Source organism: Apium graveolens, chromosome 3 (assembly GCF_009905375.1).
Source record: "Apium graveolens cultivar Ventura chromosome 3, ASM990537v1, whole genome shotgun sequence".
In the NCBI taxonomy this organism is placed as follows: domain Eukaryota; kingdom Viridiplantae; phylum Streptophyta; class Magnoliopsida; order Apiales; family Apiaceae; genus Apium; species Apium graveolens.
This window is the reverse complement of record NC_133649.1, coordinates 72,924,663-72,950,693: the sequence shown is the minus strand read 5'-3', so window position 1 is coordinate 72,950,693 and position 26,031 is coordinate 72,924,663. Positions and strand designations below refer to the sequence as shown.

The following is a 26,031-nucleotide window of genomic DNA, read 5'->3' as shown; positions in this document are numbered from 1 at the left end:
ACTCGAAACTCCTAATGTTATATATGGGGACATGAAACTTTTTGAAAAGAAATTTTATTTTAATTTATTCAAAATTTGACTCAAGAGTTTATATACAAATATTATAGGAGTTGTTCTACAAATATTATAATTGCATGATGCATACAAGAACTTTAGAAAATGACCGGTGTTTCTTATAAATTTCCGACGGACCCCTGTATTGTTATTTGTCACTAATCACACCGACGCGAAACAAGTCCGGCTTGGGGCTCATAGGGTTCGAATCGAATTACTTTCTGATTTGTTTTGTCCATTGATTTATCAAAAGGTTCGAATTGTGCAATTGTGAAAGCCCAAAACAAGAGATTAAAGCTATTTCTTTTCCGGCCCAACACAATATTCAAGTGCTCCTTGTGTTGTTGCATCAGAGAATCAGCACCATGAAAAGTAAAAAATGCTACTTTCTTAATTTTTTAAATTTATCATAATTGCATGATAAAAGAAATTCGGAATTTCTTTCATTAGGTAGGAATGAGTTCCTAATGATTAAACTAAATAAGAGAATTATGACCATTCAAGTTAATTTTTTCATAATAAGTTTATATAGATATCATATCTTATAGTAGTGGAGGTTTGTATTTGAGAATTCATTAAAAATGTTGTTATTTTTAAATTTCATCTAGCAAAATTTGGATATTAAACCAGATTTGAGGAATTTATTGGATCGAACCAGATTTTTATCCCACCTTTCTACAAATCCCAGTTTAATTCGGATCGAACCTAGATTTTAAAAAATCTTACTTATACCGATGTTATAAAATCAATTTTAATTTTAAATTTTCTAGATTTCGCATCTATTTACACTAATAATTAAGTTCAAGTGGATTATGATTTTTGATTAGCACACATTGTGGTATCGAACACAATTTCTTTAATGAGCGAAATACCCATCCCTCCAAAGTATACATATCTACGCATAATAAACAACATTACTTGAACTCACTCGTACTCAAAATGTACTGAATAATGACCAAAATGTTGTAATATAGTGATTGCCATGCATGTGGTCAATGAATCAAATAGTAGGGCTATGATTTATAGGAGTAGAATTTGTGTATGCATTTAATGTTCTTGGCTTCTTGCAAATTCACATTGGCTATAAATAGCCACACTCGGTAATGAAGAAAGATGCACCCGAGCTTTCTTTCTATGCTCAGCTTCTTACCTCCTTCTGTTAAATTTAGTAGCTATCCGGTTGTTCTTTTATAACTAGGATATTACAATACGTTATCAGCACGAAGCCCTGCCGGAACTGAGAAGGTATAATTTTATTTAAATGTACATATATATGAGTAGACGTGGTTACACCCTCTACTAATATTTTAACTACATATGGCCGGAGCACCGCCTATTTACGGTACCATATAATTTTGGGTAATACCGAAATATAGTGGGAACCTTGATTTATAAATTGCCTGCCTATCGGATAATAATTCTTTTGTGCCTAAATAACTTATGCAGGATTTTCCACTTAAATATATTATTGGTTGGAGATAACCTGTATACGCAGACGTCCGTATGGCGGGTGAAAATCCATTTGTCATTTTATATATAGATCTATTTATAATATCGATGATAATAATGATGTACACATTTATTATTGCTTACTTGTTAACGCACCAGATTCAGTAGGATTGTATGTAATATTTATATTGAAAATTTAAGTTAATAATTTTGGTGTTAAATTCAGATTAAAATGACAAATCTTACAAACTTGTCGTTCGTTGCATTGGACATTTCTGGGGAGAATTATCTATCGTGGGTACAAGATGTAAAGTTGCATTTGGGTTCAAAGAAATTAGGCAACACAATAAAGGCAGAAAACACATCCACAATTGAAGAAAATTTTACCTCTATTATTTTCCTTCGACACCACATGCATGAAGATCTAAAATCTGAGTACCTAGAAGTCGAGGATCCCTTTATTTTATGGGAAAATCTAAAGGATAGGTTCGATCATCAGAAACTAGTTTATCTACCTGCAGCTGAAAATGATTGGGCTAATCTAAGGGTTCAAGATTTTAAGAGTGTTCGGGCATATAGCTCAGCACTATTCAAAATAAGTTCTAGGCTCATTATGTGTGGTGAGATTGTTACTGAGAAAAGAAAGATCGACAAAACATTATCCACTTTTCATCCCAATAATATCAACTTAGCCGAGATGTACAGGGAGCGCAAGTTTACCAAGTTTGGGGATCTCCTTTCAACCCTCCTTGTTGCCGAGCAGAATCATGAATTGGTGATTAAGAATCATCAATCCCGTCCAACGGGATCTGCCCCTTTACCAGAAGTAAATAACACGACATTCCAGCAGAATGTACGTGGAAAAGGGCATAGAGGTGGACGAGGCCATGGTCGCTACCGTGGACGAGGCCGTGGTCGTGGGCATTTTCGTCCTTATTATAGCTTTGGTCACCAGAAGTGGCAACCTGAAACACAGAGCAAAAGAAAGGCACCACAAGGAGAGAAAACTAACAATTTATGTCACAAGTATGGAATGGAAGGGCATTGGTCACGTAATTGTTATATCCCACAACATCTTGTTGATTTATATCAGTCATCTAAAAGATCAAAAGGGAAAATGGTGGAAACCAATTTCGCCAACAACTTAGATGATTCTCTTATAATATCAACCGGGGGAATAAGCGTTAATGGTCCTAATGAGACTAACGAAACTCCCATGTGGGAGGCTGAGGATTAGTTTTCATAAAATTATTAGTAACCGGAGGAATGAGCATTAATGGTCCGAATTACTATAGTTACTAGTGCGTACTGTGTGCTTTATTTTATCTATGTAATGTGTTATGTTCTTATCAAATAAATCATGTTTCTTAATTATATACAGAATGGATTCTGAAAATATATGCATTGCTGATTGTGGTACAACTCATACGATTCTACAAAATAAAAAATACTTTACCCATATAACCAAAACTGAAGCTCAAGTTGGAACGATTTCTGGCGTATCTAATATAATCGAAGGTTTTGGAAAAGCTAGTTTCGTCTTACCTAATGGTACACACATACATATTCCAAATGCATTATTTTCTAGTAAGTCCACTAGAAATCTTCTTAGTTTTAAGGATATCAGATTTAACAATTTTCACATCGAAACCACTTCTGAGGCTGGTAAAGAATATCTCCTTATTACTTCTGCTAATTCTAGCAACAAAAAAATCTTAGAAAAGTTTCAGTCACTTTCCTCAGGATTATATATGATGAAAATCAGAACCATTGAGTCACACAATGTCATTGCTTCCAAACTCATAGATCCAAAATCATTTACCCTTTGGCATGAAAGATTAGGTCATCCTGGAGTCTCTATGATGCGTCGTATTATAGAGAATTCTACCGGACATCCTCTTAGAGATCTTAAAGTTCTTTCTAAAAATGACCTTCCATGTTCGGCATGTTCTTTAGGAAAATTGATTACTCGGCCATCTCCTACTAAAGTTAAGCTTGAAAGTCCAAGTTTTCTAGAAAGGATACAGGGCGACATATGTGGACCGATCCACCCATCATCTGGTCCATTTAGGTACTTCATGGTACTAATAGATGCCTCAACTAGATGGTCTCATGTTTGTCTTCTCTCAACTCGTAATGATGCTTTTGCAAAATTACTTGCCCAGATAATCAAGTTGCGAGCTCAATTCCCAGACCATTGTATTAAGTCAATTCGTTTAGATAATGCCGGTGAGTTCACATCTGCAACCTTTGTTGACTATTGCATGTCTGTAGGAATTTCAGTTGAGCACCCAGTTCCTCATGTACATACACAAAATGGGTTAGCCGAGTCCTTTATCAAAAGACTTCAACTTATTGCAAGACCGTTGTTATTGAAAGCCAAATTACCTACATCTATTTGGGGTCATGCAATACTTCATGCTGCTAATCTTATAAGGATTAGACCAACTGCCTATAATCAACATTCTCCACTACAGATGGTACTTGGTCAAATCCCTAATATTTCTCATTTCAAAATCTTCGGAAGTGCTGTATATGTACCGATTGCTCCACCACAGAGATCGAAGATGGGAGCTCAAAGAAGAATAGGTATCTATGTTGGTTTTGATTCAACATCTATAATTAGATATCTTGAACCACTAACTGGAGACTTATTTACTGCACGATACGCAGATTGTCATTTTGACGAATCTTTGTTTCCTCCCTTAGGGGGAGATAAACATGTGAATAAGATTAATCCTGACATAACATGGAATGCATCGGGGTTACATTTTCTAGATCCACGTACCGGTAAATGCGAACTTGAAGTTAAAAGAATCATACATATGCAAAATATCGCAAACCAAATGCCTGACGCATTTAACGATTCTAGAAATGTAATTAAATCTCATATACCTGCAGTAAATACTCCAGCTAGAGTAGATATACCAATTCAAAAATCAAGTACAAATGAATTGGTTACAGATTCAAAGCCACGCCTGAAGCGTGGTAGACCGGTCGGTGCGAAAGATGTTGCACCAAGAAAAAGAAAGACAAAGAAAATTGCCCCTGAAGTGGCACATGCTCCAGAAGAAGCAAATACCCCCGAAGTGGTATTATCTCCTGAAGAGATTCCCGTCCCTGAAGATTCGGGATTAAACAATCATGAAATTTCAATAAATTATGTGCATGATATGAAATTATGGGATCGAAGTAAAGCCATAATCGATGATGTATTTGTGTATTCAGCGGCATTGGATGTCGACATAAATTCTGATCCTGAACCACAAAGTGTGGATGAATGCCGTCAAAGAAAAGACTGGCTAAAATGGAAAGACGCAATTCAAACAGAATTAAATTCATTGCGCAAAAGAGAAGTATTTGGACCTGTTGTCCAAACACCAATCGGTGTGAACCCTGTTGGGAATAAATGGGTATTCATAAGAAAAAGAAATGAAAAGAATGAAATTGTGAGATATAAAGCCCGACTTGTAGCACAAGGGTTTTCTCAAAGGCCTGGCATTGATTATCATGAGACATACTCGCCAGTAATGGATGGAATTACTTTTCGTTTTATATTAGGTATGGCATCTAAAGAAAAATTAGAAACACGTCTTATGGACGTTGTTACTGCATACCTATATGGATCACTCGATAGTGATATTTTTATGAAAATCCCAGAAGGATTAAAAATGGATGAGTTCAAGAAACCTCGTCATATATACTCCATTAAACTTCAACGATCATTGTATGGATTGAAACAATCTGGTCGTATGTGGTATAACAGACTTAGTCGTTATTTACAAAAGAATGGGTATATTAGTAATCAAATTTGTCCATGTGTTTTTATCAAAAAATCACAATTTGGTTATGTGATTATTGCTGTATATGTGGATGATTTAAACCTTGTAGGAACAGCTACAGAGGTTGATGAAGCTGTCATATATCTAAAGACAGAGTTTGAAATGAAAGATCTTGGGAAGACAAAATATTGTCTTGGTATACAAGTCGAGCACTTGTCATCAGGAATTTTCCTCCACCAATCTACATATACAGAAAAGGTTTTGAGCAGATTTTACATGGATAAATCTCATCCGTTGACTACTCCAATGGTGGTTAGATCTTTAGAACCAGATAAAGATCCATTTCGACCACGAGAAGATGATGAAAAAGTTCTTGGTCCTGAAATCCCATATCTTGGAGCAATTGGTGCACTTATGTATCTTGCGAATAATACAAGGCCAGATATTGCCTTTGCTGTCAATTTATTGGCTAGATTTAGCTCTGCTCCGATGGCCAGACATTGGAATGGGATCAAGCATATATTTCGTTATCTTCGTGGAACCGTTGATTTTGGGTTATTCTTTCCAGAAAACTCGACATCTCAGTTGATTGGATATGCAGACGCTGGATATCTGTCAGATCCTCATTTTGGAAAATCACAAACTGGATATGTATTCACATATTGCGGTACAGCCATTTCATGGAAATCCACGAAGCAAACTACAGTGGCAACCTCAACAAATCACTCAGAACTAATTGCAATTCACGAAGCCAGTAGAGAATGTGTTTGGTTGCGATCTATTATCAAGAACATTCAAGAATCATGTGGATTGCCGGACATCACGAGAAGTCCTACTGTTATGTTTGAGGATAACACTGCATGCATTGATCAACTCAAAGAGGGATACATCAAAGGAGACAGGACGAAGCACATTTCACCAAAATTCTTCTATACTCATGAGCTTCAAAAGAATGGAGAAATTGATGTACAACAAATTCAATCATGTGACAACCTTGCAAATATTCACAAAATCATTACCAAATTCAACCTTTGCAAAGCTGCGACATAACATTGGAATGCGTCGACTCAAGAATATGCTGCAACAAAACTCCAGTGATTGATGTTTTCTTCCAAGGGGAGATTGTACTCTTTTTCCTTCGTTAAAGTTTTTATCCCACTGGGTTTTTCTTTGACAAGGTTTTAACGAGGCAATTGATGATCCACACTATCATGACAATCAAAGGGGAGTGTTGTTATATAGTGATTGCCATGCATGTGGTCAATGAATCAAATAGTAGGGCTATGATTTATAGGAGTAGAATTTGTGTATGCATTTAATGTTCTTGGCTTCTTGCAAATTCACATTGGCTATAAATAGCCACACTCGGTAATGAAGAAAGATGCACCCGAGCTTTCTTTCTATGCTCAGCTTCTTACCTCCTTCTGTTAAATTTAGTAGCTCTCCGGTTGTTCTTTTATAGCTAGGATATTACAATACAAAATATTTTTTTTAGAAAATATAACAACAATACTATTTTTTGAAAGGTATGGTAAATAATACCCGCCTATTATTCATTTGGAGAATGGGTAAGTATTACTCATTTGAGAAATGAATGTTATTTATTTATTTTTAGAAAGAATGAAAAAAGCAGAACATAAGACACGCATTTTTGTGCGTATCTGGAACTAATTTTAGTTTTAATTTTATTTGAAAGTTTTTTTACATAAGTTACCCCATTTGTAAAATACGTATTAGTAATACCTAATTTAGAAATGCATATTAAACGAATATTTTTGGCCAAAATTTTTAAATATAGTATTTTGTCGCAATCTCTAAAAAGAGGTATTTTTGTCATTTTTTCAAACTTATTTAACTACAATTACCGGTGAATATGTTAGAAGAAAATATGATTACGTGCCCGTTTAGAAAATATTAAAATAAGTAAATATAATTTAAAACAAAAAAATTACTTAAAAGTGATAAATAGATGAATACTTATAAGTTATATAAGTGTTTGGATAATTTTACTTATTAAATTTTTTTATCTAAATTAACTAAAATAATTTTTTTAAAATAAATTTTTTTTAATTTATGAATTTTAAATTATAAAAACATCTACTTCAAAACTACAGATAATTAAAAAGTGAGATATTGAAATAAATTAAGAAAAATACGTTGTTCCTAACATTCAACTTATACTACCTCCGTCCCAACCATTTCTATACAAATGGTCCGGGGACAAGAAATTCATTAAAATAATATTAGTTTTGGTAAGTAGTGGAATGAAAAAAAAAGTGTAATTTAATGAGAAAAATTATAATGTTGGGTAAAGTGGTGGGATCAATCAATATTTATTGAATAAAGTGAATGTAGAGGGAGAAAGTAGTGGATGTAGTTGATTTTTATATTATTAAATTCTTACTATTTTTGGTAATTTGAAATGTATAGAATTGAATGAAACATCCAAAAAAGAAAAGTGTATATAAATGAATGGGACAGAGGGAGTAATTTATAAGTTGTGAATTCAACACGACTTATAAATTGAGTCGAAAAATACTTATCGATTAGTAGTTACGGGCTCAAAAGCAAATAAGTTATTTAAATTGGGCTGACAAATATGCCGTAAATAAAGCATGAGTTTTTTTTTATCGTAGTTAACCCGCCGTAAATAAAGCATGAGTTTTTTTTTTATCATAGTTAACCCGCAGCCGCTACCCTTCGGGTGCGCACTGGGTAAACCCTACGGGCTCACGCAATAGCCTGCAAACCACGTGAATCAAGGTAAACCGCATTTAAGCGACAAACTCTGACTCAGGAGGCATGAGTTTTTTTATGTATGTAGAAAAAAGATTAACTTAGTTAATGTTATATTTATTTATTTACTGATAAACAATGTTATATTTATTTATATCATCGTATAGTGTGTTACTTTTATATTTCGTATTCAGTTAATTATTTATATTAATTTGTATTTTGCATTATTTATGTATTAATCAAATATTTAAATTGTATTCATTATATTGTACTATATTGTAGTACTAGAAATCGATTAATTTTTCAAAAATCGTCGACAAATCGCTCAAAAATCGGTTAAAAAATATTTGTTAGATTTGACCGATTTGTGATAAATCGCCAATAAATTATCATTTTTTTAAAAAACCGTCCGATAAATCGTAAATCGGTACCTCAACCGAATAATTCCGATTTTCGAGATACGTTACTTGGCAAAATGAGTCTGGATCCGAAGAACCGAACCGAAATTCATGAAACCGAGATCCGATCCGAGATCCGAATCATACAATCCGATAATTACCTGAAAACTGATTTAAACCGATTCGAAAAATAACCGAACCGAAAATTTAACTGAAAATGATCCGAAATACAAGATCCGATTATAACTTGGAACCGATTAAAACCGAATAATATATTACCCGAACCGAATATGACCCGAAATAAGCAAAAATTATACTTTAAACAATTTTATGTTTATGATAACATACTTATTTAATCATATTCTTTTGTAAAAGTACATTATATTATATTAAAAATACTAAATTAAATAACAAAGATATTTTTTTAATCTCAAAAATTTTCAAAATAAATAAGTTATGATCCGAAAATATACGAACCGAATTTAATCTGAACAAAATTTTGTCCGATCTTAATCTGAATTTTATCCGATTTTAATCTGAATTAGACCCGAACTGGATCACATCCGATCCGATCCGAATGGTCTTCAAATATATCATAATCCGAAAGTAGACCCGATCCGAAATTGATCCGATCCGAAACCGAACTGGTTATCCGAATTGCCAGATCTAAGTGAAATTGAGTACTGCTTAACATATTAACAATAGAAATTATCCACGTGGCAGGTGATTATAAACAGACAAATGTACAACTCACCTCATATGTCTTTTGCATGTGTAGACAATAATGTGATAAACTGATAGTCATCAACTGATAGTCATCAACTCATAATAGGATTATTTTATTTATAGTACAACTGTACAAGGATATCCTAATCTGGTCCTTTTATTACCAATTTAAATCTCTTTTCTCTTTGATAAATAAAAATATTTATAATTCTTGATTTTCATATTCTTATACTCCTCACTTGCTTATTTCTCAATTTCTCCCTTTATTGACCTCGGGAATTTCAAAAATCATCCTCAAAATTCGTTTATCGATTATACACACATGATGGGGTAAAGTATCCGGGTGATAATGGAAGTTGATGTTGAAAATTGAAGCTAGGGTTTTATTGAGGTTTCAGATTTCAAGATTTATGGCAAAGATTTTGTTGATTTTGTGTCTTTTGTCTCTGATTTCAACTGGGGTTCTTGCTAATGTTGTTTTAATGACCAGAAACACTACCTTGTCCTTTGAAGACATTGAAGCCAACTTTTGTAAGTACACACACACAAAAAACATGTATGTTATATTTATGTAACTTGCTTGTTTCTTGTTTTGATGTTATGATCAGCTTTGTATGTGGTAATTGGAAGTTGGAAATTATGGGTTCGGTTTAAATTTGTGTAAAGTTTTGAACTTTGTTGTTCTTTGATAAGTTGAGCATTAGTTAGTGGGGATTTTACTCTTCTTGGAGGATTTTACTCTGAGTAGATATGCTGGGAAATATTATTAAATTGCACTGTTGATGTGGAAAGAACGGTGTTGTATGGATTCTTGATAAAAATTTAAATTTTTATGTAGAAAATGACCTGGTATTGGGTAATAAAGTTTGCATAAAGATAGTTATGGGTGCTGCATTGAACCTTAGCCAGTGATCTTATTAGTGTGCTAGGTATTTGGGATTACTTTTTCGATGGAAGATTCAGCTTTGCATACACTTGGGCATTATGTCCGGAATTATACCAAGACAATTTTGTTTGTAATGTTCTCTATTATGCTGATACGGCGCTATGTTATACTCCTTGTATTGATAATTTTTAAATGTTAATTGTTCTTGATCAATAAATAAATGTTATGAATTATACACGGTTGGCTTGCAATGTCTAACCTTTTATTCTGGTTTGAGATGGGCACTCTAACACCCTAATGTTAAATGCAACTATTTATCCATGTTTAGTTTAGTCTATTTTATCTTTTTTCTGTTATCAGTAATCACTTTAGTTGCTTTGCTGTTCAGCTCCACCGGTGAAAGGATCTGGGGAATGTGGTACTCTGTACGAGGCAGACCCTCTGGATGCTTGCTCACCTCTGAAAAATTTAGTTCCAACAATAAAAGAAGGTTGTCTATCACCATTTGCATTGATTGTTAGAGGAGGTTGTAGCTTTGAGGACAAAGTTAGATTAGCACAAATTGCAGGTTTCAAAGCAGCTGTCGTCTATGATAATGAAGATGGTGATTTGGTTGCAAGTAATTACCTTATCTTTGAAATTTTATTGTTGCTCTCGTCTATCTTAAAATATACATATATATGCTTTAGTCTGTGTACATGAAGATCTTCTATATCTTGGAAGTGAAAGGATTGACATTTAAAGGTACAGTAAACAGTACAGATATAGCAAATGAGGGTTCATCCAGAAGCTGGACATGGTATCTGTAAGAAAAACACTAAGTTGTGGTGTGGAGTATAAATGCTGAATACAAATTATGCTGCATAAAATAGATCTCCCTGTTCCACCTAATTGTCGGAGGACTAAAAGATTTATTAAGATCTAAACAAATTTTTACTTTTGATATTGGAAAATAGTGAGATTACATAGATTCTGGATGCTAGCAGATGGCTATCTATTTCCTAGCTTTTTCTCATCATTATATATATAGTACTTAGCAGACACAAGAGCAACTCCAGTGGAGGCACTCACTGTGGGTGCCAAGCAATTATAAATCATCATCTACATATAAAAATTATTATTACTCTCATTCATATCACTTTTGGCAACTTTACGTGTGTAATACAGTAACAGTACGAGATAATAACCCCCCTAAAAGACCCATTCTAGCACGAGTAACAAATAAATAGCATACATAAAATTATATTTATATAGATACAGTTTGATACAGTAATAACCTAAACTAACTATCAGTAGAAATGAAGAAAGATATGTATCCTCACTACCCTAATTTTTTTTTTTGATGTTTGTACTTTGCCATTTGGGAATGCTTGCAAGATCAAATTATATTATACTCGGAGAAGATTTAGGTAGTTCTAGTCATGTAGTACAGGAGGTTAGTATAGGGTTATACTTGATTTGAATTCGAGCTTGGTAAAGATGGCGGGGCCTTTTGGGTAGATTTTCCTGCTACACTATGATATTTCTCTTCCCATGGATTTTGCAGCTGCAGTGTTCGATATGCTTTAGTTTTTGTATGGTTGTTAAATCTCTGATAAATTTACAAATCGGACATGTTTCAGTATATTGGTAAGTGTTGCTTATATATTTATGTACTCTCTGTTGTATCGATTGTCCAATTCATTTATATAGAGTTAACAATATGAAAGTGAATTGGACATTCAAAACAGTGCAAAAAGTACATAGGTATATGAACAACACATACCAATATACCAAAACATATCAGATTTATAAAATCTTAAACGAGAACAGAAAAATTCACATAGATCATTGGTGTGTCACGATTATTCAGAAAATAAAGCCTAAATTCTAAAACTGCAGCTGTATAGCACATGGACAAGTGGAGCAGGCAAAACCACCCTTCACTAAATGACTAGAACAAAACTACCTGAATCTTCTTCGCCAATGATAGGAATTGCCTTGCAAGTGTTGCCAGTTGGCAATATTTTAATGGTATTGAAGTCTCATGTTTTTATTCATTTCAAGTGAACTGGGAGTCTATTTGTGGCCAATTTTATTATCAAAATATTGTTTTACCAGATTAATTAACTGACTTGTGCTTTGTAAATATTTGTAATCTGAGAATGAATATTTTGCAGTGGCAGGAAATTCAGCTGGTATAAAAATAAATGCTGTCTTTATTTCCAAAGCTTCTGGCCTGTTACTTTCCCAGTATGCTGGTACAAATGACACGGAACTGTGGATTATCCCGAGTTTTGAAAACTCGGCCTGGTCAATCATGGCCATATCTTTTATTTCACTTCTTGCCATGTCTGCCGTACTGGCTACTTGTTTCTTTGTCCGTAGACATCGAATAAGACGAGAACGACCCCGAGCACCTCGTACTCGTGAATTTCATGGGATGAGCAGTCAGCTAGTGAAAGCAATGCCGAGCCTAATATTTACAGCAGTTTTGGATGATAATTGTACATCATCGACTTGTGCGATATGTATCGAGGACTACACTGTTGGTGAGAAGCTTAGAGTTCTGCCTTGCAGGCACAGTAAGTACATGTTATTTAATCAGCAATATAATATGTACAGTATTTATGTGATATAATGTCCTCCCTTAGAGCTGGAAACTAGCGAACAATTATGTTTATCTAGGCGAGTCAACTGAAGCTTCAGTTTTGTCATGTCAGTTCATTATTGATCGACTATCAGTGGAAGTGAATAATGATGGTACCTACTATAGTGATACAATATAACAATTAGAAACAGTAATGACATGCCTCATTTCAAAATATATTTTGACTTTAAAAGCCAATGGGTTTTTTTTCAAATCTGATAGTGATATGTTCATATAAATTTTAGCTATTATTGGACATTATATTTAGAGTATGACTATACTTTTAAGTTAATATTATTTGAGAAAATCAAATGAGTTGCATCAATTCTAAAATTCAACACTGGATTGAGTACTTTGGAGTTGTAAGCAGAGGGGTCATTACATTATATATTTACTGTTAATTGATGATCAGGATGTTATGCAAAAATATGTTGACTTGTATCTTTAAGCATGTCCACATGTTATATAATATATATATTTTGTGTTTATGCATTTTTTTGTGGTGTTGGTTCAAAGACTTTTATCAATGTTCAAGGTGTTAATGTTAGAACTTATCTATGCCTCTAGCTACTTTGTGAAAGTCTATAAAAGATAATCAAGTACACAATAAAAAGCAGAGCTACCCGAGTATAATCACCTAATCAGAGTAACACTTTTGCAGGATATTTAATAACCTCATATATATGTCCTCATCTTACTCTATTTTTCTTAACTCATAGGACTACAGGAGATATAAAGTGAATGGATGATACCACATGTTTGTGTGTATTGGTTCATTATAATTATTGGTCCAAGACTCTAAGCAGCTTTTTTTGAGCCATCCTCTCATATATGTATATTTATATCTGTGTGTAAAGTTATGTCTAGATGTAAAATGTCTTCATGAATGTAGCTCTTATTAACACTTGATATTTACTAAAATTTGACAGAATTTCATGCCACTTGTGTTGATGCTTGGCTCACCTCGTGGAGAACATTTTGTCCTGTCTGCAAACGTGATGCAAGAACAAGTACAGGTGAACCGCCAGCATCAGAACGCACACCATTGCTTTCATCTGCCTCCTCGTCTATATTGTCACCATTCAGATCATCGCTAGCATCATCACCAGCCATGCAGATAGGGTCCTCAAGATCAAATCGGTTCACATCTATTTCTCGTGTTGAGTCTTATGGCAGTTCTTACTATCAACTGTCTCTTCCATCTTATCGCCAGTCCCCACAATTAAGTGCGGGGGGGAGTTCATTAGACCTTAGAAATGCATCTTCACATAGATCTATTCCTGCTCACTTGGCTTCCTCAAGCTCACTGGGTTACCCATCTTTATCACCTCTTAATTCCAGATACATGTCTCCATATATTCCTAGTCCTGGAAATGCATCAAGTTATATAGGGTCTTCTAGTCGGCATCCACGCCCTTTGCATATAAGCGAGTCGGCTGCGAGTTTTTCGCCATATGCTTCAGCTCAATCTCTCCCAGGATGCTGATCCAAATAATATTCTCTGCAGAGATCTATTACGTAATATGAAAAGCTCTAGTTTATACATGTTCTCCAGTAAATATTGATTGAATCCTTTTACATCATGCCTGCAGACCATAATGTTAATGAAACTTTACTTGGTGATTTCAATTACCTAATGAGACTCCACCTGGTGATTTTAGTTACTTGGGTAATGAAAGCATGAAGGCTATGTACTGTGCCAGAATGTATATTGTAGCATAAGGTTTGTTTTTGTTTTTTTGAAGTATAATCTGAGGCGTCTTTGCAGTCTTCACATTAATATGCTGTGTATATTGAGTTTATGTTGCTTAATGCTAATGTGTCTTTGGTTGTATCGGCATATAGTATAGTGCTCGCAAGTTTGTACGAGTCAGTGACATACCTTAAGCTGTCTAGAACTCGGAAAATCAGGTGGTAAAGAAAGCTAAGGGAAGGGAACATATATTTCCTTGATGTAATTGATCGGAGATTCGGGTTAAATGATTTTGTTTTATTTTTTGGGAAGCAATTTAAACCTTGTCAGAGATAAGGTTCAAGGTCTATTACTAGCTGCACTACTATTTAAGAGGAAAATATGGTTATGATGATGTCTTCTCGTCGCATGTAATTGTAGCTTCTTGTCGATTATATATACGGAGGGTGCACTTTCACAGCTCCACAGCCCCAGGTGGTTTTAGTAATCACCTGTCGCATTGAGGCATTGCGACAGTCTCCGCAATGATTGCGGTGGCGCGGTGGCGCAATGTGTTAATGCACCAATTTCAGAATGAATATATTTTTCAAAATTTAATATTAATTTTATTTTGAAATAATAGATAATAAATAACTTTAATTCCTGTTTAAATTTATAATTTATTTATTGGTTAGTATGTTTTTATTTTGTATTTACTATTTATATTAATAAATTCTTTATTTTACCAAATTATTACTTAAAATTATGAAAGTACAAAACTGACCTCGCTGTCGCAATGACCCATTGCGGCTTCTGCAATGAGCCATTGCGGCATACGGGACCCGGATTTAACCCGTTTCTTCCTTAAATCCCTAATTTCATAATAAAAAAAACCTAATTAAGCTAACTCAGGCGATTTCAAGCGATTGGTGATGATTTCAAACGATTGCAACATAACCAAACTTAATTCAGGTATACACACACATATACACACACATATAATCATATGTTTTTTGTGAAATCAATATCATTTTTTGTGTCAATATTAATAAAAATTGATCGGTCGAGGAGTTTGACCGATCTACCGCAATTGCTCATTGCGGCAGAACAAGTTGCGCCTTTGAAGCATTCCGGCAGGGTTCCTGTCACAATGAGTAATTGCGGCAGATCAGTCAATAATGTCCCCCCTCAACTTCCGCAACATATTTTTTTGTGCCTAAAATTAATTTTTGTTTTTAAAAATTCCTATTTTCAGCCTATAAATAGTACTCTTGTGATCTCATTTCTTTTCATTCTACATTTTTATCTTCTCTAAACATTCTCTTCTCTATTTTTCGAAAAATGGTTTTTACTATGATTTTGACAATAACAAAGTAATTATCGATGGTGTTGCTTACGATGAGCCCGTGGGAGAAGAAGACATGAAAATAGCTCTCCGTCGTATTCAAATGGCGTTACAGCGTAAGAAAAAAAAGGAAAATGAGGCGAAGGCGAAGACGGAAAGGTCGAAGAAAAAGAAGGACGACGATAAGGGTGATAAAGGCGGTTCCTCGAACACCGTTAAAGCTTGATCATTCTCGTCGGAATAATAGGTTTAGGTTATTATGTATTTTGTTTTAAAAAATGTACTTCAATTATATTTGAATGAAATGAAATATTTAATATTATATTTTTCTTGTACTAGTCCAATTTAATTTATCAATTTTTAATTTAAAAATTGAAAATGTGGAAAACTAAAAAAATGAAATTTTATCGATTTTTCGTTACCTATAAAAAAATATAAAACAACTCAGCACCCGAAATGTTAAACATTTTTTCGTAACAAATAAAAAAAATACCTTCTACCACCTACAACATTGTTTCATTGCGGTCAGTGCAATGAAACATTGCGGTAGGTGGCTCTTTAACCACCCGCCGCAATATTTTATATATGTTGGGGTTGGGTCGGGCTGAACACCTTCCGCAATGACGCATTGCTGGAGGGATTTTTATTATTATTTTGTCCTCATTTATTTTTTTAAAATTAAAATTGTTTATAAAAAATATATTTAATTCATCATAACTTCATTAAGAAGTACAAATGTGTTATTCTACATAATTTTGACATATTTAAAATTTAAATTAAAATAGTTTGAATGGAATTTACTAAAAAAAGTTTTAGAAAAACAAGTATGATTGGGAAGACGACACCTTTCGATCAATAAACAATTTTAACAATACTCCATTCATACATTTCAGTTACTATCTTCAGTTTTTTATTTTTTTCATTAAAACTAATATTTTTTAATTATTTTTACGATTATATATCTAATTTATTTTTAAATTTTAACTCATTATATAATTGATAATAAATGGGAAGTAGTAATAAAATTAGAAAATATAGAACAAATGGTTGTTAAAATTAATTATATTTTTTCTAACTCCGTTATTATCGAAAAAAAATAATTCATTAAAATATAATTTTTTGTTATTTTAGAAATTAAATCAAAACATGCCTCATGCCACATTGTTTCATTGCGGCAGGTACCTCCCGCAATGTGAAGGTATAATTTATAAATGTGAAGGTTATATGTTGAAGAAATATAAATTTTATGTGGCAGAAGACATAAATTTACAAATGTGAAAAAATAAGTATAATTTTTCATATGTGAAGGTTATATGTTGAATACTCGCACCCGTGTCCAATTTTGGATCCATATCTACGAATCCTAATTTAATAAAAACTAAGAATCTGACACTTGGATCAGAACCCGTATCCAACATCCGTAACCGAGTCCGGGTAACTTAGGTGGTTTATACATACAATTCACCTGTCATTGATTCTTTTCTATATTGCTCCTATGAAATATACATATGCCTGCCTTGTCTATGCAAAGGGTCAAATAATAACTTGTTAAATGCTTTTGTTATTTGGAGTTGGTGCCTACGACCTAATATCTTACCTTTCAGTGTTCAAGTAAATAAATTTATATGATAACAATTACTTATGTTGTTTATGAAAGGCATATGTCATAGCCTATTTGTTTATTCGAGAATTTAACTCAACTCAAATAAGAATGTAATAAGTAAATAGTAGATCCACAGTCAAAGAGATCTCTCCAAGTAACATCTGTCAAAGGATTCAGTATCAATGTTCATCTACAGCTTTAGAAATTACTTCACTGGAAGAAGTTCAAGAAATTGATCAAGCCTCAGTGATATAAATCAATATTGTGGATTTAATCAAGTGACAGAGATCTCGTCAGGGTATCAAATATTTACAGGGATTTAATCTGAAGAAAATCAAGTTATTAAAGTTAAGACATGAAGAAACGTCACGGAAGTTAGTCACTCATGAACCAGACAATACATCGAGTGTCAACATTGAAGTGTGAAATTGATTCATAATTATCAGAAGATTTTCAGAAGAATGGTTGTTGTTCAAGAGTAGTATTAATTCTCTATTAATTAATTAAGTCATATAATTTAATTAAGAAAATAAATTATATCTACAAAGATTAATTTATTGATTAATTGGATTAATTGATTAATTAATTCTGAATTAATATTATGCATTTTCAGAATTGATTTTGAATTTAAATTCAAAATTAATTCAGTAAGACAATCTTTTGTATTAGTATGACAATCGGTATGCCAATCAATAGTCATACCGAAAGTCATGCCAGTTCATTTGATTGTCTTACCGGAAGTATTACTAGCTGTTGGGATTGTCATGCCAGTTCATTTAACAGTCATACCGAAAGTCTTACCAGCTGGTGGAATTGTCTTGCTAGCTCAATTGATTGTCTCACATATAGTCATGCTAGTTCAATTCATTCTGTTGATTGAATATAAAAAGACAGAAGCAGAAGCTCATTCATTACAAAAACAACAACCTGAAGAAAGAAAATATCAGAAGCATTTCATCTCTCTCAACTGCATTTCAAGCCTATTAATTTCTAGTCATTAATGTTAAATTCAAACCACTAGAAATCATTATCTTGTTGTTGTGTAACTATCTAGCGGATCAAAATCCCTAGAACTTAATCTCAAATTGCTTTAAGCATTTGATCTTTTTATTTCAAAAATAGAAAAAGTTCATGTCAAATTTATTCTAGATTTGGAATAATTTATTTGAAATTAATCCTTTGTAAACGATACCGTTGTTGTAACACCTTTCAAGTTTAATAATAGTTTTATTTAACTTGAATTTTATTTCACTTTTTTATTCCGCATTTTATTCGATTAAACGGTATAGTTTGTATTCAACCCCCCCTTCTACAAACATATTGGGACCTAACAATTGGTATCAGAGCCGTCTGATTAACGAACAAATCAAGATCCTAGACTTTTGTGATTCTTCCACTCCTTGAATTTTTATTTACTCAAAAAATTCATAATGACTACACAAAAAGTTGGAACCGTTAAAATTCCACTGTTCGATAAAGAAAATTATATCATGTGGAAGAAGAAGATGCTCTTGTTTTTACAAGTTGCAAATCCCAAATATCTGGACGTGTTAAAGAAGGGTCTAAAAATTCCGATGGTTATTGAACCAGAGATTATAGAAGATGATATTGTAATTACCAAAGCTAGAACCTATGTAAAGGATCCTGAGGATTTTTCTCCTGCTGAAAAAGAAGAAGCCTCCTTGGATGCTAGCCTTCAATTAATTTTAGTTGATTCCCTTGATTCCTTGATGAACAGACATGTGATGAACTGTAAAAATTCCAAACACATATGGGAAACTATTGAGGTGATTAATGAAGGCACAGAGGAAGTTCGGGAGAACAAGTTAGAGATCCTAACCTCTGAGTATGAACATTTTAAATCCAATCCAGGAGAAGGAATTACTGAAGTGTTTGAGAGGTACAATGCATTGATCAACAACCTGAACATAAATGGAAAATATTATTCAATCAGGGAGGTCAACAAAAAGTTCCTTTTAACACTGCCAACTCATCTTGAACATAGAATCACTGCCATAAGAGAAGCGAGAGATCTGAATGAGATTTCTTTGGAAAGGCTCTATGGTGTGCTAAAAACCTATGAGTTGGAGCAGATTCAGCAGAAGGAAGTCTACGGGAAAGGAAGAGTGGTCAACACGTCTACTGCTCTAGTAGCTGAAGAACAACAACAACAACCACAACAACAACAACAATCTCAACAGTCAGAGAGAATGGTATAGTCTTCCAAGGCTGAAGAAAATGTGATAGTAGCAAAATTTGATCCTCCTACTACAAATCAATCAGGAGATGATTTTTACTCCTTGGAAGAACTGGAGTAATTGGAAGATGAGTCAATGACCCTGATTGTCAAGAGATTCTCCAATGTCAGATTCAAGAGGAATCCCAAGTTCAAGTACAAGTCCAACTACAACAGATTCCAAAAAGGTGGATCTTCATCCTCTAACACCAGCAGTGGTGGATACAAAACAGGGATGGTTGATCGAAGCACCATTTGATGCTTTAACTGCAATGAGTTGGGAAACTTTGCCACAAAATGCAGGAAGCCAAAACAAGTTAGGAAGAACTCTTATGATTCTAATCAGAAGAGTAAATCTGAAAGGGCTTACCTGGCAAAGGGAAGAAGCTGGGATGATACTGACAGTGAAGATGAAGAAGTTGGGAATCTTGCTCTTATGGCTAGTGATGCCAACACCTCATCGTCAAGAAAAGAGGTAAAATTTACTGATGCTGAATTAGTTTATCATCTAGGAGGCTCCTTAGATTGTGCTCGTCGTGATAATGAAATGTTAACCCAACAAATCAAAGACCTTGAGAAAGAGGTCAATGAATTAAGACTTGTGCACATTAATCAAGATAAATTAAAAGAACAAGTATCTTTTCTAGAGAATAGAGTTGACTGTTATAGACAACTCGAAACTATTCTCAAAGACAAGATCACCGGTCTTGAGACTAAGTTCAAAGCTTACTTTAATTCTTACTCTAAGGCTAAAGAGTTCTACAATAAGCAAGCTATTAATCAAACATCTGGAGTAGGTTATGATTACAATGTTGCTATTGGAGAATTAGGCATAAACTCCCCTCCTCATGTTTGTGCTAAAGGTAGGGAAGTACTGTTGGATTTTAAACTGCAGCGGGGCATGGCAAAACACTTTCGCACATATAAAATCCAAATAAAAGCATATAAATCGTGGTAAAAACACATGGATCGAATCTAACCTTTAAAATAATTCGGAGAAAACGATCAGAGATCCTTAGCAGTTGCTCCTCAAGTGTGAAGCACTCCACCGGTATCCACCAAGAAAACGATGTTAAGGAGGAGGAAGGAGGTGGAGAGAATTGGGTTTTCCAAACTTTTTGGGTTTTTTGGGGTTCAAATAAAAATAGGGTCTATAATAGTATATTTATAGGCAAAATTTTCAGCTGAAATTTTCCCATAAATATTATTATTATTATCCCATTTATTATTCTCATTAATAATTAAAACACCTTTTAATTATTAATCCTTTTTCTAAACACTTTAGAAATAATTCTCTCTCTTGATTTAATTTCCAAAAATTAAATTCTTAATTAATAATATTAAGAACTTTTCTTAATTAATTTATAATCAATTAAATCTCATTTAATCAATTATTAAATTTGCCAATTAATTATTTATTTCATAAATAAATAATTATCAGCCATTATTAATTAATTCTTCCACCATTAAATCATTCTCTTTTTATGGTGTGACCCTGTAGGTTCAATATTAAGCCGGTAGTAGAAATAAATAATAATAAAACTATTTTATCATTATTTATATAAATTCTCTAATTTATTAAATATGATTAATTAATTAATCACATTTATTCTACATCGTGAGGGATACTTCTCAGCATATCGCGACTATCAGGATAATATGAATTCACTGCTTAGAATACCAAGAACCTATTCAGTGAATAGTTACCGTATAATAAACTCCTTCTACCCTACAATGTCCCGATTAAATACAAGGCATGGATCTCGTGTCAAGCCTATCTAATTCAATCACTTGCTTACCATTTACTATGCGTAGTTCTATGCAAATTAGAAACTCCTTTCTAATTTCATTCACTCTGGCCAGAGATTCCTGAACTAGCATAAGTGGATCAGCCTTGAACATTCGCTTCCTTCACTGGAAGGGGTAGATCCTTTATTGATCATACACTATCTTCGTGTACAAATTCCTATACCCAGTAGAGCCCTAATAATTGTCCCTCGAGACTAAGAACTAAACCAAAGCATAGTTCAGTGTACACAAGATGACTATGATGACCTCAAGTCTAAGGATACTTGTACAACTATCACTATGTGAATAACTGCTGACACGTGAGTGAACTCCATCAGTTGTTCAGCTGTGCGAGTCATGTTCAGTGAACTTATTCTATAATAAGCACCTACATACTAGCTATAGTGTCACCACACAAATGTCTATGAGAACAGACATCCTTCATAATGAAGCAAGCATAGTATGTACCAATCTTTGCGGATTATTAATTACCAGTTAGTAATCCTACGACTAGGAACTATTTAAGTTTAGAGTTATCATCTTTTAGGTCTCACTATTATGATATCATCATAATCCATAAAAAGCTTTACTCTAAACTATGGTATATCTTATTTAAACACTTAAATAGATAGAGCCCGTAATAAAAACAAAACAAGTCTTTTATTAATATCAATGAAATCAAAATAGATTACATAAAAAGTTATTCCTAAATCCTAATACATGATTGGACTTAGGACATATTCCTTTCAATCTCCCACTTGTACTAAAGCCAATCACTCTGGTATCTAATACCCATCTAGTCTTTATGACGATCAAAGTGACTTTCAGAAAGTAGCTTTGTTGGTGGGTCTGCTATGTTGTTATGTGTGTCAACTTTATTTCAATACAATACAAGAAATGTTACCGCGCTCCCACTAACCCTTTTGTAGACACATGGTTCATCTACGTTTTTGATAAAATCAAACTCTTTGATTGTCTCATCAAAACGAATGTTCCATCTTTCGAGAAGCTTGCTTTAAACCACATATGGTTCGCAGTAGCTTACACACTAGGCTTTCATTTCCCTTGGAAAGAAAACCATCTGGCTATATGCCAGATCTCATAGTCGTAGTAAGCAGCAATCGCAAGCAAAATCCGAACTGATTTTAACAGGGCTATAGGTAAAAAGTTTCATCAAAGTCAATCCATTGCCTTTGTTTGAATCCTTTTGCCAAAAGCCTGGCCTTAAAGGTCTCCACCTGGCCATCTGCTATAATCTATCTTTTGTATACCGTATACATAGATTCCATTCCGGATTTTATGGCACTATGCCATTTCTCTGAGTCAACACTACTCATAGCCTCATTATAGGTTACAGGGTCATCATCATCAATGATCGACAACTCATTGTCATTCTCAATGACAAGGCCATATTACCTCTCAGGTTGGCGAGTCACTCTCCCTGATCTATGAATGGGTTGTTCCACAAAAGGTTGTTCAGTCCGAACAGGTGTTTCCACTTGATCTGTAGTAGTTTGTGCTTCTTGAACTTCATCAAGTTCAATTTTGCTCCCACTGTTTCCTTCAAGGATAAACTCCTTTTCCAAGAAGGTAGCATGTCTGGAGACAAACACCAGATGATCGGTGTAAAAGTAATACCCTAAAGTCTCTTTAGGATATCCCACAAAACTACATTTTACGGATCGATATTCCAGCTTATCAGGGTCAACTTACTTGACATAAGCTGGACATCCCCAAATCTTAACGTGTTTAAGACTCGGTTTCCTTTCCTTCCATATCTCATACGGAGTTTGAGGAACAGATTTGGAAGGCACCTTATTCAGTAAATATGCTGAGGTTTCCTATGCATAACCCCATAGGAATACTGGAAGATTTGCATAGCTCATCATGGACCGAACTATGTCTAACAAAGTTCGATTTCTCCTTTCAGATACCAATCTGGAGGCGTCCACTGGGAGACTATACCATTTACTTTGAGATAATCTAGAAACACTCCATTAAAGTATTCACCACCTCGATCTGATCGAAGAGTTATAATACTATGTTTGGTTGTTTCTCCATTTCATACTTATATTCTTTGAACTTTTCAAAGGCCTCAGACTTGTGTTTCATCAAACACATATCCGAATCCAGATCTATCATCTATGAAAGTAATGAAGTATGAAAATCCACCCATGGCTTGCGTAGACATTGGTCCACATACATCTGTATGTACCATTCCTAGCAAATTTGCAGCCCTCTCTCCATGTCTACTAAATGGAGACTGCAGTGCCACAATGAAGTGAGATTTTCATCATCCCTCTTCTTTTATTAGTTTGTTCAATCTGAAGTAAATTATGTCACATACATACAGACCATTATTTTAAAGTACCACGTCCATAAAGAATATTATCTCTAAGAATAGAACATTCATTATTCTCAATAATAAATGAAAATCCAGCCAAGTCTAACATGGGAATAATATTCCTCACAATCGAGGGAACAAAATAACAATTATTTAAAACAATAGTCTTGCCCGTAGGCATATGTAAATGAAATGATTCTACATCTTCAGCAGCAACTCTTGCTCCATTTCCCATCAGTAGAATCACCTCCTCCTCCTCCTCAAGAGTCCTACTTCTCCTTGGTCCCTGCAACAAATTACAGATTTGAGAACCACAGGCGGTATCTAATACCCAAGTAGAAATTTGATTTAATGACATATTCACTTCTATCAAGAACATACCTGAATCAGAAGCGGTAGTCTCACTACCCTTCTTCTTCTTCAATTCTGCAAGGTAAACCTTGCAGTTCCTCTTCCAGTGCCCCACCTTATTACAGTGAAAGCAAACAACTTTGCTCTTGGGGTCTTCAGCTTTTGGTGGAACCGGCATTTTCTCACCTACTTTCTTCTTCTTGGAAGAGTTTTTCTTCCTTTTCTTAGGATTGGAACCTTCACCAATTAGAAGAACAGAACTCTTCTTAGGGGGAAAATTCGATTCCGCAGTCTTCAACACGTTGTGGAGTTCAGGCAGGCTGACATCCAACTTATTCATGTGAAAGTTCACAACAAACTGCGAGAACGAACTCGGAAGCGATTGCAAGACCAAGTCTTGGCTCAGCTCCCCATCCATGGCAAAACCAAGTTGTCCAAGACGTTCAATCAAATTGATCATCTTAAGTACATGGTCATTCACAGATGATCCCTCAGACATCCTACAACTGAACAACTCCTTCGATATCTCATATCGAGCTGTCCTCCCTGCCACATCATACAACTCTTGTAGATGCACGAGGATAGTGTGAGCATCCATATGCTCATGTTGCTTCTGTAGCTCAATGTTCATGGAAGCTAGCATGATACATTGAGCAACATTTGCATCATCTATCCACTTACGATACACAACATGTTCATCATTATGTGCATCATTAGCAGGTTCAGTAGGCTTAGGTGAGTCAATCACGTATTCCAGCTTCTCAATCCTGAGAACAATTCCCAAGTTTCGAAGCCAGTCAGCATAATTAGGACCAGTCAATTTGTGAGCATCCAGTATGCTCCTGAGTGATAGTGCAGAAGACATAACGTACAAAGTAAATCTATAAATGATAAACACATAACAACACTTAGCAAATATTCGATTTCATTTTAAAACACTATATGAATCGGGTCTTTATTCATAAGTGGATCCCACTAGTTTACCTAATTTATTCAACCCCCTACGTGAAAAATTAAGCATTCATAATGCTAGTGGGAATAGGGATCCTACATTCCATTACACAACCCCGGCTGTAGCATGAACCGCCATGTAATGTTCAATAGGCAGACAACTCTTGTCAATTACATCTTATGTTATTCCCTAATCAAACTTTAGCCTCTTGAATAATTGAGTCTCGGCTGTGGCACGACAAACTCAATATTCTAAGTCAAGTCTAACCCAACATTCCGTACAGTTGAATCAGTCCCCAAAGGCCCACGGCTGTAGCACGTACCGACCTTTAGATTCTTATTCAATGTACACATCTCTATGTAATAGACAAGTATTTCTTATTTCGAAATCAAAGCCCTCGGCTGTAGCACGAACCGACAATGATTCAAAAATAAGAACTACTTTTCTATCATGTTGGAAGGCTATGACCGACACAAGCCCGTTGTGTCATTGGCCAATTCCTACTTGCTATTATTTAATTTTAGAGGGATTATATTACGTTACAATCATAATCATATTATAAAGAGATTCTTCCTTTTAAATTAAATATTTCAAATCAATAATCAATAATCAGATGATTCCCAGATCGGGTGGAGCATTGTCAAGAGGCGTCACTTAATAACCCTTTCTTACCGATAGAAATCTGTTGTTGACAGAATCATCTTTTCTCTCATATCAAAAATTCATATTCAATTACGTGTTTCATAAACACAAGAATCTCATGATTGTATTCATAATATTATTCTTAAGGTTATGAAACAATTTCAATATACTAGGTTGTCTAACAAACGCCTTATGTTCATTTAAGTTCACCTAAATCTATCATCGCATGATAAACTAAGCATATATCACATATATCAACATGAATAAACATCAAGGTAGGCATGTTATATCATCTAACACATTAGTCTAAGCATTATACATCTCTATGTATCACATGAAGCATTTAAAAGCAATTAAAAATAGTTAAAAACAGCTTTAAAACACTTTCGGAAATATAAACAGTTCAAACCTTTTATATAAACTAAAATTGATCACTCC

General features: G+C 34.1%; 2 protein-coding genes across 2 annotated transcripts; both read left to right on the top strand.

The window, feature by feature from the left end:
• The first annotated feature begins 1,735 nt into the window (after positions 1 to 1,735).
• LOC141714332 (uncharacterized) lies at positions 1,736 to 2,740 on the top strand. The gene has a single exon (XM_074517857.1). It carries the CDS (start codon positions 1,736 to 1,738, stop codon positions 2,738 to 2,740), a length of 1,005 nt encoding a protein of 334 aa, XP_074373958.1.
• A 6,538-nt stretch (positions 2,741 to 9,278) lies between these two features.
• LOC141712427 (receptor homology region, transmembrane domain- and RING domain-containing protein 2) lies at positions 9,279 to 14,668 on the top strand. Its single transcript, XM_074515363.1, has 4 exons — positions 9,279 to 9,676; positions 10,420 to 10,650; positions 12,191 to 12,595; positions 13,590 to 14,668. The coding sequence occupies exons 1-4, from the start codon at positions 9,505 to 9,507 to the stop codon at positions 14,144 to 14,146; spliced, it is 1,365 nt and encodes a 454-aa protein (XP_074371464.1). The 5' UTR covers positions 9,279 to 9,504; the 3' UTR covers positions 14,147 to 14,668.
• The last annotated feature ends 11,363 nt before the right edge of the window (positions 14,669 to 26,031 follow it).